Source organism: Pteropus medius, unplaced genomic scaffold (assembly GCF_902729225.1).
Source record: "Pteropus medius unplaced genomic scaffold, Ma_sr-lr_union100, whole genome shotgun sequence".
Taxonomy (NCBI): Eukaryota; Metazoa; Chordata; class Mammalia; order Chiroptera; family Pteropodidae; genus Pteropus; species Pteropus medius.
This window is the reverse complement of record NW_024344240.1, coordinates 16284284-16302721: the sequence shown is the minus strand read 5'-3', so window position 1 is coordinate 16302721 and position 18438 is coordinate 16284284. Positions and strand designations below refer to the sequence as shown.

Genomic DNA, 18438 nt, shown 5'->3' with positions numbered 1-18438 from the left:
AGTGAAAAATCTGTATTTGCAATTCTGTATGTTTAGTCTGCTACAACTGTGTACTAATGACATCGATAATATTAAATGTATATACCTGTATATGAGTAGACTTTCTCTTTAGGAGGATACACACAAACTAGTTAGCAGTGGTTGCTTCTAGGCAGAGAAACAAGGTGGTCAGGAGAGACTTTTATTCTATACCACATCTTTCCTTTTGAATGTTATTCCACAAGTATTACCTATACAAACATAACTTTATGGTTTAAAAGAAGAAAAACTGAATAATATATGTAGACATTTGAAAAAGGCCTTTCATCTAATTTATGGGAAAATTGTAGTTCCAAGTCATCTGGCAACAGCATACACATTTTTTGTTTGTTTTTAATAGACTTTGTTTTTCAGAGTAGCTTTCGATTTATAGCAAAATTGAGCAGGAAATACAGAGATTTCTCGTATTCCTCGTCTCCACACATGCATAGCCTTGGCCATTATCAGCTTCCTGCATCAGAGTGGTACATTTGTCACAAATGATGAACCTACATTGACACATTATTATCACCCAAAGTCCATAATTTACATAAGGGCTCACTCTTGGTGTTGCACATTCTATGGATTTTAACAAATGTATAATAACATGTATGCACCATTATAGTATTATACAGAATAGTTTCACTGCCTTATAAATCCTCTGTACTCCACCAATTCATCCTTCCCTCCCTCCTTTTCAACCCCTGGTAATCAGTGATCTTTTTCCTGTCTCTATAGTTTTGCTTTTTCCAGAATGTTATATAGTTGGACTCATAAGTATGTAGCCTCTTGAGATTGGCTTCTTTCACTTAGTAATATGCATTTAAGCTTTCTCCATGTCTTTCATGGCTTGATAGCTTACTTCTTTTTAGTGCTAAATGATATTCCATTATCTAGATGTACCATAGTTTATTTATCCACTGATGTACTGAAGGACATCTTGGTTGCTTCCAAGTTTTGGCAGTTATGAATAAAGCTGCTATAAACATTCATGTGCTGGTTTCGCATGGATGTTTTCAACTTCTTTGAGCACATACCAAGGAACATGATTGCTGGATCGTATGATAAGAGTATGTTTAATTTTATAAGGAGTCGCCAAACTGTCTTTCTTCCAAAGTGGCTGTACCATTGCATTTGCTGTCAGTGTTTCAGATTTTGGCCATTCTAATAGGCGTGCAGTGGCATGTCATTGTTGTTTTAATTTGCACTTCTCCGATGACATAGGATGTGGAACGTGTTTTCGTGCGCTTAATTGCCATCTGTATATCTTCTTTTGTGAGGTGTCCATTAAGGTCTCTGATCCATTTTAAAATCGGGTTGTTCATTTTCTTATTGAGTTTTAAGAGCTCTTTGTGTTGGGTAACAGTCCTTTATCAGATGTGTCTTTTGCAAATATTTTCTCTCAGTCTGTGGCTTACACATGTTTTAAAAAGAAGTGACTAAGTCACTTTTAAAGATTAAGTCAGAAATTAGGATGGTCAGATGGCCACATTAGTTTATTAATGAATGGATAAATCTTTATTACTTCCCTTTATAACCGAAGCTTTGTTGTCAGTGAAGCCATGAGTCTTATTGTTTTCCTTGAGCTCTCTGCAGTAAAGAAATCTAACTAGTAATGGATGAGTGCATGCAAATGCAGCCTGTGATGTTGTGATATTTAAACTGCCCTTGAAGTAAAAACTAATTTGCTTAAAAATTAAAAAGGTGATTCTTCTATAATTTGTAATCTCTCAGTTGCTATGTGACAAATTTCACCAAGTTTCCCAAGAAATGCATGTTAAGAGAGAACAAAAAAATCAGAATAATTTCAAATATTTCCATTTGAAAGAACTAATAATTATTTATTGCTTACATAAACATATCTCAGAAAGTTGTATTTTTTATGTGTTCCTGACATGTCTCCTTATTATATATCACTCTATAACCATTTAGTTTTCATGTTAATAAATGAAGTATTGTTGAATTCCCCAATGCAAGTCCAAATTGTCCCATCCTAGGATGGAAGGACTCTGTTAGTCAGCTAACACTACCGTCCTTTTGAATCTTGAACTTTGATACTGTTCTAATAGCACACTGAATGCTACCTTTGTAACATTCTCTCTTAGGTCACTGTCCTTACGTGTTAGCTTCTTGAGGGGAATGTCCCCATGTGATTTACCTTTTTATCACTCAGAATATCTTGCACCAACTCAGCAGATATATTGAGCATGGATTTTTTTTTTTTAAAAGGTAGAAGACATAGTCACTTTGGCAAAATTTAAATCACTTGTAGTCTGTAGTGCATTCTGTGATAGACACTGGTGATAGATACTTTTTCAAAAAGAGGAGAGAATTCTGATGGGGTCCTGGGCAATGACACGGGGATCTGTTTTTCAGAAAGGGCCATGCAGCACATGTAAAAAGACACAACCAGGTGCCCCTTGCTACAAGGATAACACTCAGGCACAACCTTAAAGCATTTTGCCCAAACTTTATGAACATGTTTAACTCCTACTACTATGTGATATCCCCACCCAATTTCAGCAGCAGGAATAATAGGAATAACTCCCTCACACTTTTGTTTGTAAGAAAAACAGTGGGGAGACAAGTCTTTCTTTACAAAATCTCACTTTATGGCACAGTGTTTGTAACCAAATGTGTTGCAATAACATTTTCAAGCTAAAGGCAACGGACCCTTGCGTTAGAAATGCCACTTCCGGGGCCCTGAGCACTGGTTGGCAGAAGCTTTTCTCTGAAGAGTATTCTTGGTGCTTTTACTCAATTTCAACTTTTTTGTAGGTTTGAAATTTTTATAAAAAAGAAGAGGCAAAAGGCAGTTTCTCTCTCTGGAGAGAGATTATACCACTGGCATTTAGAATAGCATTTTCCCCTCTTTCCTGGCTACAATTACAAGGATCTCTCAGTACCTCCCTGTGTGGGATATGATAAGTATTTTGTCATCTTCTATTAATAGGGAGGGATTCTGAGTCACAGAAGGACTAAGAGATTTTCCTAGCCCCAGAAATAAGAAGAATAAAACAAAGCAGGATGATTAGTACATTATTTTAGGAACAGGACAATTTGATATAACATCATTTTCCTGGACAATTGCTTCCTAATTGGTTTTTCTGCCTCCAGTTTCTCTTTCCCTTCCAGTCTATTCATCCCTTTGTTACCAGAATCATATTTTGAAATCATGTCACACTCCTGTATAAATATCTTTGATGACTTCTCACTGCCTAAAGACAAATTCCAAACTCCTTAGGATGACATCCAAAGCCCATTTCCATCTGGCTTTTAACTATCTTTTCTATGTTCTTTGCCACTCTGCACCCTCTGTACTGCTCAACTGAACTCCGAGTGTCATGTTGGTGCCTCCAAACCTTTACTCTTGCTGGCTGTTTCACTAGCCTAGAGGGCCTTTTTTCTCCTATCTCTACGGGTTGGGGGAGAGGGAGAAATCTGCTTATCCACAGGGATCCAACTCTGGGACCCTTTCTAAACCCAAGGTCCATGAACCATTTCCTCTGCTTGCCCCATAGCACTTTTTAAAACAATTCCAATTACTGTACATTTACTTTGTTACATTCTAGCTACCTGGGCATATCTCTAACCTCCCCAATCAGACTGTGTGTGTGTGTGTGTGTGTGTGTGTGTGTGTGTGTGTGTGTGACAGCAAGGCCTTATTCATTTCTATATGTCCCAGCAGTCATTTTAGTTCTAGACACACAGTAGGTGTTCAAATAAATACTTGATGTTGTCTGTTATTAAGAGAAACTTTCTTTTAAGCAAACACATAGGCAGATCTTGGTACAATTTCAGGCCTCCTGAAAAGAAATCAGAGTGCGTGCCAAGAATTGAGCTTATGGGGACGAGCAGATTAGTTATATCTAATGTTGCATTTTTCTGTTAGGAAGTTTATATCTAATGTTGCATTTTTCTGTTAGGAAGTCTGATATGTGTGGGCAAACTGTGCTATTTGATTCATCCTTCCAGGCAACCTGCAAGAAAACATCTATAATTGACCAGAGCTGATGGGTTAGGAACCTGGCTGTCTGGGATATTCGAAACGTCTCAAAGTGTGGTCTATCTATATGAGACACTGCTGGCTGCTGAACTAAAAGACAGTTCTCTGGGCTTCAAAGGGACTGAAATGTGAATAACCTGACACTTGAGCCCAACCTTCCCAGCTATAAAACTGTGGTAATGGTACACCTGCTTTGTAGAGTTTTCATGGTAGTTAGATTTAACATGCGCAAAGCTCGGTCTCGAATAGATTGTAGCCATTATGTTGTCATTTTCATGGTATATCCAAATATAACTTTTGTAATTAACCTATCAAATGTCCTAAAGTGGTAATGCTTAGACTGAAGTTTAGAGGCCCCTGGGTTCCCTCTCTTCTCTCTCTGAATATATATATATATATATATATATATATATATAACCTGTGAGTTCTTAAGCTTGATAAACTGAGCTAAAGCCTTCCTTGTATTGTGGACACACAGTCATTTCTACTGACTGCTGAGGCAAAAATGGGCTGGCAGGAAATAGTACCTTCTTAGAAAAATAATTAGTCCTCTTACACAACATTTATTTGTACTGCTCACACCTGAATAAATAAAGGAACACAAGATGAAGAAGGAGAAAAGTCACCAGAGGAAACATAGCCCACACAAAGAGACACAAGGCAAGTGCTCTGTGTGTAGCTGAAGCATGGCTAACGCCCAGGAAGCTGAACACATGAGGCTTCATGACATGACCAGGAAAAGTTCTAGAAAGATGAATACATATAGCCACTCACCTCCCTGGAAGGCAATGTAAGCCTGATTTCCAACTAAGGATCATCCTCAAGGCTTTGGAAATAGTACAATAGGAAGCAAGGTGCGATAGCACCCACCACCTCCCTGCGCACGCCCCCCACCCCCGCCCGCCCCCGCCCAAGAAAAGGTCAGTGAGCTTGGCTGTACTGCAGAGATGCCAGCTTCCTGAGGACCTCTTCCATATACATTTACATAAGCTTTTATGTTTCCTACTTTGTGAAGATAAAGGATAAGAGAGAAGAATCAATGAATGTTTTCTGGCTGGAAGGAAAGAAACTAAAACATCTGAAAGAAGAAATCAACATTGTTATCTTTACATTTTCTTGCTAAGGACTTCAAAAGAATATTCTAGATAAAGTCTCTGTGGGATCTTGAATGTAAATTAATGTGCATTCCATTAGGTGATAGAAAACAAACAGAAAAGCTAAAGAAGACTATAATTTTTAAAACTTTAGCCTGATTGGGGTCAAGGTCTGAATTTGTCATTAGTTCACATTTTTCTTCAGATTGTATCATTCTGGCAAAGTGTGAAAGTACTACGTCATTTATAGGAAAGCTCCAACCACTCCCTAGATGAGACTGTGGATGTGACTCTGGCACTGCTTGCCATCCAGCGGTTAGTCGCCATCTAACCTAACCTGCCTTTTCCCCTCGCTCGCATTTTTAGGAAAATCATTAACCTGCATTCACCAAGAACCTGCAGCCCCTCCCCCTGGGGCAAGCTGTGTAGAACTGCCACTGAGAAGCAGTTTGTTTGCAAACCAGGATCTGCAGTCGTTTTTTTAATTTGGGGCTCATATTTGAAACTCCCTTTGGTTTTCTCCAGGCACAGCCTATCAATGCATAGAACCTGTTTTCTATTGTCAGTCCTTTGGGCCTCTTGGGTTCTTCGGCTCCTGCTGTTCATACATAACTTGCTGTCTTTTTGTGGCACCTGTCAGGAGACCTCAGCATGAGTTTTGTGAACCTCACATGCCCTTCGTTTTAAGTCAAACTATTTGAAACATGTTTTTCAAATGCAGTTAAATTCTGTTGAGGTTTTGCTGTTCTGAAAGCCACTGTCACTTTGAGGGCCTCCTGGGACCTCTAAAAGCGAATCTTGATTATGCCGCAAGACTAGATTTTAAGTCAGACCTTCAAAAACACTCTCTCCCCATTAGCTAAAAATCTGTTTAACTATTTTCACATGATGTGTTAATGAATGTCATTGTATTCATAGAGATTGCTCCAAGGAGATTAAAGGTCATGCTAACTCTTTTGGGTCTTGTAAATCTGAAACGCAGGAAAATTCCTGTAAAGTCAGAATACTTCATCAATAGCCAAGCAAACATATAACCGAAGAACTTTTAAGCAACTTCCCAGGGGAAAACACAGGAAAGAATTCAAGCACGAGTGCATGCACACACAGATAAACACAGAGAGAAGTTAGGATCTCTGCAATTGCTTCCCTGTACTTAGACAAAGCCCTATACATATAAATAATATCCTAAGCAGAGAACTAAGGCCTCCAGAAGTAAAGAAGCCTGTGATTCTTCTAGTTGCTAGAATTCAGAATTCCGAGTTTTTCCTGAGAAGCTGGGCGACAGGACCAGGATGAGATTCAAAGCAGGATCATCAGCAAAAAGGAGTCAGCTTTGTGCAGAAAAAAAGCAATGAGTTTTAAAAATATCTTCTTTTGAGTCCCCATTTTGTGCCCTACACTTTTTGTGTGTCTTCTCGATTGTCTCTAATCCTCACGGACCTTTGAGGTAGGCAAAACTAACTCCCATTTTACACACTGCTAAATTCCTTTCCTTGCTTTTTCTCCATAGCACTTTCACTTTCCAATATATAATATAATTATTTATTTTGCTTATTGTCTGTTCTCACTAGGATACAAGCTCTGGGAAGGTAGGTATTCTTGTTTTATTCACTGCTGCTTTTCTGGAACCTATAAAAAATGCATGAGTGAATGCATGAATGGAGGCAAAAAGAGGCTATTAAGTAACTGTCCTCTGTCAGACTCTGAGTTAACAAAGCCAAGATTTGAACCCAGGCCCATGTACTAGGCTGACGCACTAGATAAGTAATGGTAGTTTTCAGGATCTAAGACATATGCTAAGGAAGAGAGATAAGCAGAATTTATTAATGGTCAACTAATGAAGAAGCGTGTGCAAAGAAAACCACCAGATATATAAGGAGCAGGAAAATAAGCCTAATTTTTATCCTTGACATCTGTGGGGAGGGTGCAACAGAACATGTTAAGCTGGTGGTCAAAATTCAAAATGCAGACTTTAATCCTTCAAATTTCCGCAGCGTGGTATGGTCTCTCCAATACCCTGTATTACATGCATGTGGTTAATCCTTAGAGGTCTGGCTTCAAATCCTGACCCCACTATTTGCTACTGCTTGACCTCAGGCAAATTTCTTAATCTCTGTGAATGGGGATAATTTACATGGATTTTCTGGACTGATCTATATTATGCATATAAACACAGAAATCAAGACCATGCCTACCATGTAGTAAATGCCCAATACGTATCGTTTCTTTTAGATCAGTTTTGTGTGGTTGGAGAAGAGGTTGTTTAAAAAAGAACCCTTTAGGGAGAAGTTAGAAAGCTAACTGGGTACTTTGTTAACTGTGTTAAAGGATTTTGAACCTGGTCTGTAACAGCACCTACTTTGTTTCACAGCTGAATTGGGTGGGATGGATTAAACTGCTGAGGGCAGTTCCTCAGAGAGCTTCTCTGTAGACTAGCGAGTTCCAGGTGAGCCGTTAGGCAACTTTCAAAGGGCGTCTTTGGAGTGGAAAGAAGTCAGGCCATTATGCAGGTTTGGAATGCAGAACAACAAAAACAATATCGACAGCTAACAGCACACCAACACCACGTTAGGATATTTCACTTTACTCAATCCATCATCGTGCATATTTTTATTATCTTCATTATGCCAACGCAGGAGACTTCGGTTTAGAACAGTTAGATGATTTAACCAATGTTGAATGCTTAGGAAGCGATAGGAGCACAATTTAAACCCGGGCTGTCCCACTCCAGAGGCTCTTACGCCGCACGGCTTAGGGCGAAGCAGTCAGAGAGCCATTTTATCAAATGTGCTTAGGACCATCATTTTGTTGAGAGAGGGTTTCAGAAACCTGGGTCAAACTAAATGTTTCGATCTTCAGGTTTGAGAAGTGTTGCGATTTTCCTCCAAAATTTATGCCCAGGTTCAGGTAACTGCACTTTTTAAAAAAAGCTAAGTAGAAACCAATTTCCCTCCCTGTCTCTTCCGTAGGAGGTCCCCAGCTGAAAGATTTTGCTCTTCTTAAATCGCGGCAGGGTATCCTGCACCTCTCCTCCTCGCCTCCCTGTCTGTGACTAAAAAGGCTTGGGGTGGGAACTTCTGTTACAGGTGGGGGCGGATCGGAGGCGTCAACTCCAGCGCAGGCCTCCTCCAGCTGGAACTCGATAATATCTAGTAAAATATGGGAATTTTGTTCCAAGGCATGCCCAAAAAAGGCGCGGGGAGAGGAGCGCAACAACCCCCACCTTCGTGGAACACGCTCCTCCCGGGGCAACATGCCTGCAGCAGAGCTCCAAAATTGGCAACCTGAGCCTCGCAGCCGCCTTTTTTTAGCCTACATTCCCCAAACCGGGGAAGAGGCGGGTGACTAAAAATGCAAATTGGAGCGGGAGCGTCAGCCGGCAGGCCCGTGACTGCGGGGAGTCTGGCTAAGGGAGACCCCGCGGCCTCAGGTGCCCTCCACTACATTCGCGAAGGGCGAAGAGCGCCCGCAGGGGCGCTCGGAAGAGCTGCTCCCCGCCGAGCCACTGCCCCCGCTTCCGCCTCCCTGGCGGCCGCAGGACAATGCGCAGCCTCTTTTCCGCCGGGGGTTAGGGAGGGAGGCCGGATTAGGGCCAGTGCCTTCCGGCCGCAGTGTCCCCCTCCCCCCGCCCTTCAGCGCCGCGCCGGCAGCACACAGGTGGTTTTCCGCTCGGGAGGGGCAGGCCCCGGCACTTTTATATAACAATAGGGCTCTGCGCGCTGGGAACGCGCTTCCTTGTCGTCGAGGCCCCAGCCGTGCCACACCTTCATCCGGTCTCAGGCCCGTCGTCCCCGCGCCCCGGCGCCTTGGCCGAGCTCTTGGCCAGTATCTCCCTCATTACCTGCTGGCCCTGCAGAGCGGCAGAGACGTTCCCCGGTACTCCCAGCCCCCCTTGGGAGCCAGGGGATCCCAGCAGGCACTCCTCTTCTCCCCTCACCCGCCCTGGGCCGCTACGGAGTCCACAGTATCGCACTCGGCCCCGCAAGGGTCCGCGGGGTAGCCCAACACCCCGCGCTCCCTGAGCGAGCAGGCGTGGGTGGCGGGCGTGGTGGCAAGGAGTGCAACGCGCAGACGCTGCGGTTGATCCGCGAGTGCCCAGCGACCCGCAGGGGAGGGGGCTGCGGTTCCAGAAGGGAAGAGGGGGCGGGGTGGGGGTAGGGAAAGCTCTCCTCTGACATTCCTGTCTACAGTAACCAATCGCCCCGCAGCTTGCAGGCTTTGCGGCAGGACTTCCCCATGCCTCGACGATGGTGGGGACAGCAGGCTGACTCCGCGCGCCCTAGTGCACCTCGCCCAGGCAGCCCCGCCAGACCGTCTCCTCTGTCGGAAGCCTACTTCGTAGCCCAGAAAAGATTAACGAGCGTGACCCCCACCCCGCGGCGCGCGGTGGGTGACGGAGCGGGGGCGATGGATTTTGGGTCCCCGGAACTATGTCTCCTAATTCCCCACGCTGCTAGAGGGGAATAAAAAACATCAGTTTCTGTAGTCTCCACTGTTAAAAAAAAATAATTAAAGCGCTATTTTTAAAAAGCTTTCTTCCTATTATCTGAACAACAGGCATTTGTTTGCTTGCTTTAAAGTGTTTCAACAAAGTCCTGGTTTGCTTCGAAAGATGTCGAATTAGCATTTAACACTTCATCGGTCACTAAAGCCCAGACAGTCCAGCAGCCCCAACACAGCCTCGGCTAAAAGAACATCAGAGCAAACAGAGCTGGGCTTTTTAAACTGGCAACAAATGCCACACTGCCTAGAAGGGGGCGGGCTGGGGGGAGGTAAGGCGAACTCCAGTCCAAACGAGTTTAGTGGGAATAAAAAGGGGGAAAAAAGTCAGCAGAAGTTTTCCTACAGCTCGCTTGCGAGCACAGGCGTCAAGAACAAGAGCTTTTGTGCTTGCTAATTGCACCATTTGTGCGCAAAAGTTCCGACGCAAAGTGTGAACGCTCGACAGAAGGAAACATGAGACAACTGAAGTGCCCTGGTTTATGTGCCCTGCTCCTCCACCGCCACCGCCTCCTCTTCTTTCTCCTTCCTCCCGCCGAGCTCGCTGTTGCAGCTTGTTTGCACTGGGGCTTATCCGGAGCGGAAATTCCTTTCCGTTTTTGTGAATGACAAACTCATTAACAATTCATCAACACAACCTGTTCCAGCCGGCCCGTCTCCACGGCAACAGCCCCTTCCGCAGCGCGCTCATTGGCTGGCCCGGAGAATGTATCCATTGAGACGCTCGCTGTTTGTATCCATTGAGGAGCTGCCTCGCGCAGGGGGTGTGCGAGAGCCGAGTCCAAGGGAGAGTGAGCAAATCGAAGCTTGAATAATCGGAGGAGAAAGACGCTCGGGTGGATTTGAGGAGCAGCCTTGGAGGGAGGGATTAGAAGCCGCCGGACTTCCCCCTCCCCAGTAGCTCGGAGTCCGAATTAATTGGATTTCATTCACTGGGGAGGAACAAAACTGTCTGGGCAGCTTCATTCAGAGAGATTCATTGACACCGAGAGTGAGCGGCTGCAGCCCGGTGCAGAAGGAACCACCGGCTTCACTTGTCTTGCCTTCCCCTACCGCTAACCTGGTTTGGGAAGGGCGAGGTGGAATTCAACCCCGCTCCTTGAGCGGCGGCTTCGTGCGGCGCGTTCAGCCTATGCCTGCCCTGAGGGGCGTCTGCTAGGCACCCGCTTTCGCAGCTCGACCCCCATGATAGATACGCTCAGACCCGTGCCCTTCGCGTCGGAAATGGCGATCAGCAAGACCGTGTCGTGGCTCAATGAGCAGCTGGAGCTGGGCAACGAGCGGCTGCTGCTGATGGACTGCCGGCCGCAGGAGCTGTACGAGTCGTCGCACATCGAGTCAGCCATCAACGTGGCCATCCCGGGCATCATGCTGCGGCGCCTGCAGAAGGGCAACCTACCGGTGCGCGCGCTCTTCACGAGCGGCGAGGACCGGGACCGCTTCACCCGGCGCTGCGGCACCGACACGGTGGTGCTCTACGACGAGAGTAGCAGCGACTGGAACGAGAATACCGGCGGCGAGTCGGTGCTTGGACTGCTGTTAAAGAAGCTCAAAGACGAGGGCTGCAAGGCCTTCTACCTGGAAGGTATGTGCCGGGGGAGCCCCGCGCGCGGGGCGCGGCGGGGGGTGGGGGGCGCAGGGCTGCGGGCTGCCGGTGGGGCGAGAGGACTGCAAGTACCCTTGCCGCGCTTGGCCGGCGCTTCTGAGCCACAGCCCCGCCAGGGGCCGTCAGCCGGCTCTCGGCTGCGAGCCTCGGGTGTCAGGCACCCGCGAGCCAGGCCAGCGCAAATTCACCCTCTTCCCGGCCTCAGGCACCGGCCGTTTCTTTCTAATTCTCATTCCTACCTGGAATACCCTCAACCTTTCTCTGGTTTCTTTTGTTGGATTTTGAATTACGATATGAGGGACGAGAGAAGTCGTTGGGGTGCAGATTGGCACTTCCTAGCCCCTCAAAATATTCAGGAAAGTTGCCATTTTGTGCGTTTCCGGATTCCAAAGAGTAAGGGTTCTCAGGGGAGGCGGAACCGTTCGTTTTACTCCGGAGGGCGTATATTTAGTGTCTTATAATTTTGTATCTGGCTCTCTGTGTATGGGTTCGTAGGGTGCTGTAGTGTTGCCTGCGCCAGGCTGCGGCTCTGAAAGCTGTGAAAACTACTACGGAATCTCGGGTTACACATTGCTTTTCTCGTCCTGGCAGGTGGCTTCAGTAAGTTCCAAGCCGAGTTTGCCCTGCACTGCGAGACCAACCTAGACGGCTCTTGTAGCAGCAGCTCCCCGTCGTTGCCAGTACTGGGGCTCGGGGGCCTGCGGATCAGCTCCGACTCCTCCTCGGACATAGAGTCTGATCTCGACCGAGACCCCAACAGTGCAACGGACTCGGATGGCAGCCCGCTGTCCAACAGCCAGCCTTCTTTCCCCGTGGAGATCTTGCCCTTCCTCTATTTGGGGTGTGCCAAGGATTCCACCAACCTGGACGTGTTGGAGGAGTTCGGCATCAAGTACATCTTGAACGTCACCCCCAATTTGCCGAATCTCTTTGAGAACGCAGGAGAGTTTAAATACAAGCAGATCCCCATATCGGATCACTGGAGCCAAAACCTGTCCCAGTTTTTCCCTGAGGCCATTTCTTTCATAGGTGAGACTAATTAACAGTCCTCGCTCAGACCTTTAAATGCAAAATTCTTAGCCATTCATAGAGTTTAAGCTGTTAATCTTTATTGCTATTTGCTATTTTACGGGACTACAGGTCTCTTAATGTTCCAAGGGCGTTCTTAATTCTGGTTTATCTTGCTAAGAAGAAAAGTGCCTTTTGACAAGCCTGCAGAGCACTGTTGTATTTGAAATGCTGTCTGTTTCTTGACTCTTTGAATTCATTTGAAAGAGGGGCCGTTCATAATCAGACAACAGAATTTTCCCACAATCTTTGGACTGGGGGAGGGCAGAATAGGTGTACTTATGGTACACAGGAATTGTAGCATTGCTTTATCATTTTAAAAGACCTAGGAGTTATTTTAGGACGTCAAGTTAGTTGTTGGAAAGCCCTATAAATATGTTAGATGTTGTAATCCGGTCGAATGTTACTGTGATACCGGTTAACAGTGAGCCAGTGAGGGTAACCTGAGCTCAGCAGGAAGGACTGTGGGCTGGAAGCCTGGAGAAGTGAATCTCCAGGCATTGTAATGCATTTCCTATTACAAAGGAACTCATTTTCAGGCCATGTCGACATCCTGTTCCTCCTAATGGGCTGTCCCCTGTGACTTCCCTCTCTCTTTTAAAATGCCTGAATACCTCCATTGTTAGCTGCACAACAGTTGGAGAATAATTTAATAGACCCTTGCAATCTGCTTGTCTGTATAAAAGGCATTCACTACCATATTGCAGAGTTTCTGGTATTCACATGCTGAGGCAAAGAATGCACACACATTAAGGAGTTTTTTGTTGGCAGAAACTTAATACAAAAGCTCCCTTTTTGAAAAATATCTGAAATATGTAATTGTGCCCAGTGTACATGTTTTATTGCAATGATACATTTTCTGCCTGCAGGGTTCAACTGCCACACGATTATTTTTTATCTTTTTATTTTTTAGATTGATCATTCACAAAGGGTAGTTTTTCAGTCTGCTGAAATCTTGCCTTCCTTTTTGTGTGTTTACAGATGAAGCCCGGGGCAAAAACTGTGGCGTCTTGGTGCATTGCTTGGCTGGCATCAGCCGCTCGGTCACTGTGACTGTGGCTTATCTTATGCAGAAGCTCAATCTGTCAATGAATGATGCTTATGACATTGTCAAGATGAAGAAATCCAACATCTCCCCCAACTTCAACTTCATGGGCCAGCTGCTGGACTTCGAGAGGACGCTGGGACTGAGCAGCCCCTGTGACAACCGGGTCCCTGCCCAGCAGCTCTACTTCACCACCCCTTCCAACCAGAATGTCTACCAGGTGGACTCCCTGCAATCTACGTGAAAGGCCCACACCCCTCCTCGTTGGGATGTGTCCTTTCCTTCAGCAATTTCTTTTGGCAGCATCAGCTGGGCTGCTTTCTTTGTCTGTGGCCCTGGGTGTCCAAATGACACCTGCTGTTTGTATTAGAAAAGGTTACCACGTGTGGAATTGGTTATTACAAAGGGAGAGATTTGCTCCCTTCTTGTTGGAAGAACAGGACATACTGTATAGATACAGGCGGTAGATTTGCTCCACACCCACTTGTACAGCCTACCCATGCAGGGACTGGAATTTGAGGACTTCCAGATAAATAGGGTAGGACAAATGGCAGGATAGGAGCATGTGTTCTTTAGGGCTTTGTATGACTTTCCTTTTGCATCTGGAACTGACTATATTGTCTTCAGTGAAGACTGATTCAATTTTGCATATAGAAGAGCCAAAGACAGGTTTCAGCTCTGTATTTGTAGTATTGGTTTGCAAAAAAAATAAAATAATAATAATAATAGGTAAAACAGATCTGATACTCCATTTGATTATTGTAAATATTTGATCTTAAATCACTTGGCAGTGTTTGAATTGTTTGTTTTTTCTTTGATGGGTTTAAAAGAAATCGTCCAAAGGGAGAAAGAGCAATTATACCACTTCTTAAAAAATAGAATCTTTTGCTCTTTTCTAATCCAAAGGATATATTTGCAGCATGCTCGACTTTACCAATTCCGAATGACATTTTCATGGACACTATTATTGCTGAGACCTTGTTATGGTGCAGTCTTTAGTCTCTTTTATATATCTTCCTTGTGACTTTTTTTTTTTTTTCCTTTTAATGTGGTTTGACTATGCCTTACCTTTGTAAATATTTTGGCTTGTGTTGTCTTAAAGGGGATATCTTGGAAAGGCACCAAAATCATGGGCTTACTTTTTTTTTAACTTCAGCTGTGCTAAACAGCATATTACCTCTGTACAAAATTCTTCAGGGAGTGTCACCTCTAATGCAATACTTTGGGTTGGTTTCTTTCCTTTTAAAAAATTTGTATAAAACTGGAAGCGTGTGTGTGAGCATGGGTACCCATTTGATAGGTGAAGTGCATATGATTGTGAAGAAGGGAGAGTTAAGTTGCTCCATTATGTTCATGGTGTAAAGTTTTGAGATGAAATTTATTATAAGAATGTAAAACCTTAAATTATTAATAAATAACTATTTTGGCTATTGACTGTGTGTTTTAAAATCCTTAATTGTACCTGCATGTGAAGTGACACATTTTAGTTATTTTTCAGGTAGGACTGATACTGGCTTGTAAAACACATATAGGAATAGCAGGAGAAAATTCTCATCTTTTAAGCTATTCTAAGACTGCTTTTCAGGTACAGTTTATGAAATTAATCTTGCGTTTCAAATAAAGATGACAGAATGGACTGACTATTGTATATGGATAAAACTTTCTACGAATATAGTTCTGGCTTTTTAAAGAAAATGGTAAGCTCTTGAAAAATGAAGTTGCAGAATATAAGATTTGTATACTTGTGAATAGTCAGAAGGGGGTGTGGGGGCGGGGCGGGGCGAGTACCAGAAGAACAAGGTGACAGTCACAGTGTTAACTTCCCTTCCTGTTAGGATCTTCTATTCACCTATACACCTATGCCAAGGAGAAAGGGATAATTCGTTTCCCAGCCTTACTATCTGGCAATTCTCCTTGCAAATTCTACTAGTGCTGGAGTAACAAGTCAGAAGTGTCTCCCCTTGCCTTTCTCATGTACATGGCAAAGAATATCAGCTTTGTCACTGTAACCTGAATGTGGCTTTAAAATTTTACATTGGCACTTTACCATTCCTTTTCTAATGTGCTTTGTGCTTATCTGGTTTAGAACGTGGGTCAGAAATCACCATTTTCAGCTTTACGGAGGTTATTTTTTAACAGTTTCAAGGTAAAAGCTTACTATCCTGTCACTTGCTTTGGGACATTCCTTCTCGTCCCGAGTATGAAAGTACACAAGCCAAAATAAAAGCAAAGGGCTGGTGTATGAACTCAAAAGAACTAGACTACCTACGTTTTGTACCTTTTTCAAATGAGCTTAGTCTCTTTACCTGTATTGGGGAGAGAGTCAAGCTTTTCACCCACATCTCAAGTGTGAGATGCCGGTTGGATTGTTTGGTAATCTACATGATAGGAAGCAAGTGGCCCTGGTTTTATGGCGATCATATCAAACTGTCCAGTGACTTAGCAACTAAGCATATATAAAAGACAGACAAACGGTGCAGAAAATACCAACTCTCCCATTTGGCTGCCCCAAGCCAGCCGGAGCTCAGAAAGGAGAAGTGGGTTGCAGTTCAACTTGGCTCGTGTTAATCCAGTTCTGAACGGTTTCCGCTCCTGGCATTCCCTAAACTGCCTGTTCAAAGTAGGGATTTGCAAGCAGCGTTAGCAATTTCCTGTCCAGCTGCAGCTCAAGTAGCAGTGTGCTTTTTTTCTCTCTTTCTTTTTTTCTGGTTTCTTTTCTTTTTCTTTCTTTTTCTTTAACATGGGCTGTAGATAATTTTAGTGCATTTCCTCTCTGTGGATTATCATCTCCTTTCCTCCTAGAACTTGCATACATTGAGTTCCTATGGCTCTGCTCAAGCCGACAGCTGGCCTCCCCAGCACTTCCTCTCGTTTCACTGTGGGTTTGTTGTTTGTCAGTCCACTTCTGAAATTAATAATGTTTTCTGGCCAAGTGCCACAAGCCATTACCACAAAGGGGAAGTAACACATATGAATAGCAGGAAGCCATGCAGGGTCACAGTGTGAGCTGAACCTGTGGAAGGAACATAATTGAGCCTGGCCCATTCAGCAAGTGTCTGACAGCGATTTGGGGAGAGGGAGCTCCCTGCATTTAAACAGCTCAAGCTGTGAAAAAAAAGTTTGCAATAAATTGGTAGCAAATGGTCTTTGTCATCAGCATGAATAAAAGAGAGCTAGCGAGAAGAGTTTAGGGTCCCCGTAAAGTTGCAATGTTTGGGATTTCCCCCCCCTCCTCCTGGCATATTGTTTCACAAGGCTGGTGAACAGAGGGAGACCTGCTTTTCTCTATTGCCACAAAAGGACTCATGTTAAATGGGTGGATTTTACGGTTCACACAGGCCAGAAGATTCAAAGAGCTATTCTCTTTCTCATTCTTCTATGGAAGGTGGAAGGTTGTAACTGACAGCATGGACCCCCGCCTTGCCCTGTGCCTCCCTTTCTCCTGGCCATCCCTCTGTTCCTTTGGTTCCTTTGTGCTTGTAAGAGCTGCATGAAGGAGATCATTTTGCATCTTGGAGTTGGGCTCACTTCCTGAATGGAGCCAGCATGGTTACTAGGGCAACCTTTGCCAGCAGCTGCAGCTCCCCAGCCTCCCTCCTCACCTGCTGTCCCCATTAGTGGCTTCCTCAGGTCTTGGAGAAAGGGTTACCTTTCCTGGCCTTCTGCAGGAAGGGGGTTGGGGAGGGCCTTTCCAGAGAGGAGGCTATTGGCAGGTTTTTGTGGGGGCTGTGGGAGACTAAGGAATGTACTGGTTAATGGTATAAACTGGTTTTAGGGTTAAAATCAGACAGAGAAAGGATTATCTGGGGATAGAAATACCAGCACAGCCTTCAAAGGAATGAAAATGGAAACTTGCCCTGACCCAACAATGGGAGACCTGAACTCTTAACTCTTGCTCTCTCACTAATGAATGGGACAGCCCTGGGCAAGTCACCCAACCTCTTCGAGTTTCCTTTTCCTTGTCTACAAAATGAGAGTCTTTATTTTTCGTTCTAGGATTCTTTTATAATTCCAGCTTCCTGGTTGTGGATCGGTGACATATATTAGATGATAAAATGAGGTGCAGAGCAGGTAAAACAAATAACATTTATTAATAGTATCAGTACTGTACTTCATGTACAATGTTATCTCATTTAAACCTTAAACCAACTCTGTGAGATAGATTCTATTCTTATCCTTGTTTTTCAATGAGGAAACTGAGGCAGAGAGAGGCCAATAATGCCTAAAGTCACCTAAGGGGAAGTGGTTCAACTGAGCTTTGAAGCTTTACCTCTTCTTGTTATAAACTGCTTGTCATCCGCATTTGCTCATCTTTATAAAGTCCTGTGATGTTGGCTAGGAAGTGGTGACCCCATTTTACAGCTGAGGAAGTAGAGGAAGCAGAGGTTAAGGGACCTGCCAAGTCAAACACAAATTCGGCAGCCAAATCATGAGAGAGCCAGAGGACCCCAGCTGATAAGCTGCCAGAGAGATATTGTTTCTGTCTGGAAGCTTCCATTCGCCCTCTCCACAGATAAGTTGCCCTATTTTGGGCTCATGAGCACATAAATTACAAAACTGACTTTCCTAAGGATTTCTAGAGTGGTTAGTGACTGTCTAGCTGGCCCTGACCCTTGTCCACACTCCCATTTCAGGATTACACAAGTGAACTGACCCCAGAGACATTTACTTCCTCAATTTGACCCTCTTGGAGAAAAGCTGGGGCAGGGAGAGATAGATTGAGGTAGGGGCGGGGTAGGGAAGTGAGAGAGAAGGAGAAAGAATGAGGAAATTTACCATGGAGGTCTTCAGATTTAAAAGAGATATAGAACACTGTAGATCATGTGGTAGCTTAGCTGTGGGTAAATATTCTTGAAAAGTCACCTAAAAAAATCAGTCTTCAGACCTTAAACTGCTTCAGAAAGATTACTTGGGAATCATTTATATGCAGTTCCCCAGGCAGTAATAATTATTTTCCAAAAGATCCCGCAGACTTTCGAAAACCCTTATTCTTCTTGTATTCTTATCACAGTTGGCCCTGAATCAGTTCAGTTTTGGTGACAGAATCTTCAAACTTTTTTAGCCCAAAATTGATTTCCTAAGAGTATTTAAGGGTACAGAA

At 44.3% G+C, this 18438-nt stretch overlaps 2 protein-coding genes across 2 annotated transcripts; both read left to right on the top strand.

The window, feature by feature from the left end:
- The first annotated feature begins 4710 nt into the window (after positions 1-4710).
- Positions 4711-9687, top strand: LOC120607409 (protein IQ-DOMAIN 14-like). The gene is made up of 3 exons (XM_039869315.1): positions 4711-4814; positions 8530-8994; positions 9327-9687. Exons 1-3 carry the CDS (start codon positions 4711-4713, stop codon positions 9583-9585), a joined length of 828 nt encoding a protein of 275 aa, XP_039725249.1. The 3' UTR covers positions 9586-9687.
- A 661-nt stretch (positions 9688-10348) lies between these two features.
- DUSP6 (dual specificity phosphatase 6) lies at positions 10349-14771 on the top strand. The gene is made up of 3 exons (XM_039869012.1): positions 10349-11203; positions 11816-12253; positions 13274-14771. Exons 1-3 carry the CDS (start codon positions 10804-10806, stop codon positions 13579-13581), a joined length of 1146 nt encoding a protein of 381 aa, XP_039724946.1. The 5' UTR covers positions 10349-10803; the 3' UTR covers positions 13582-14771.
- Positions 14772-18438: the final 3667 nt, after the last annotated feature.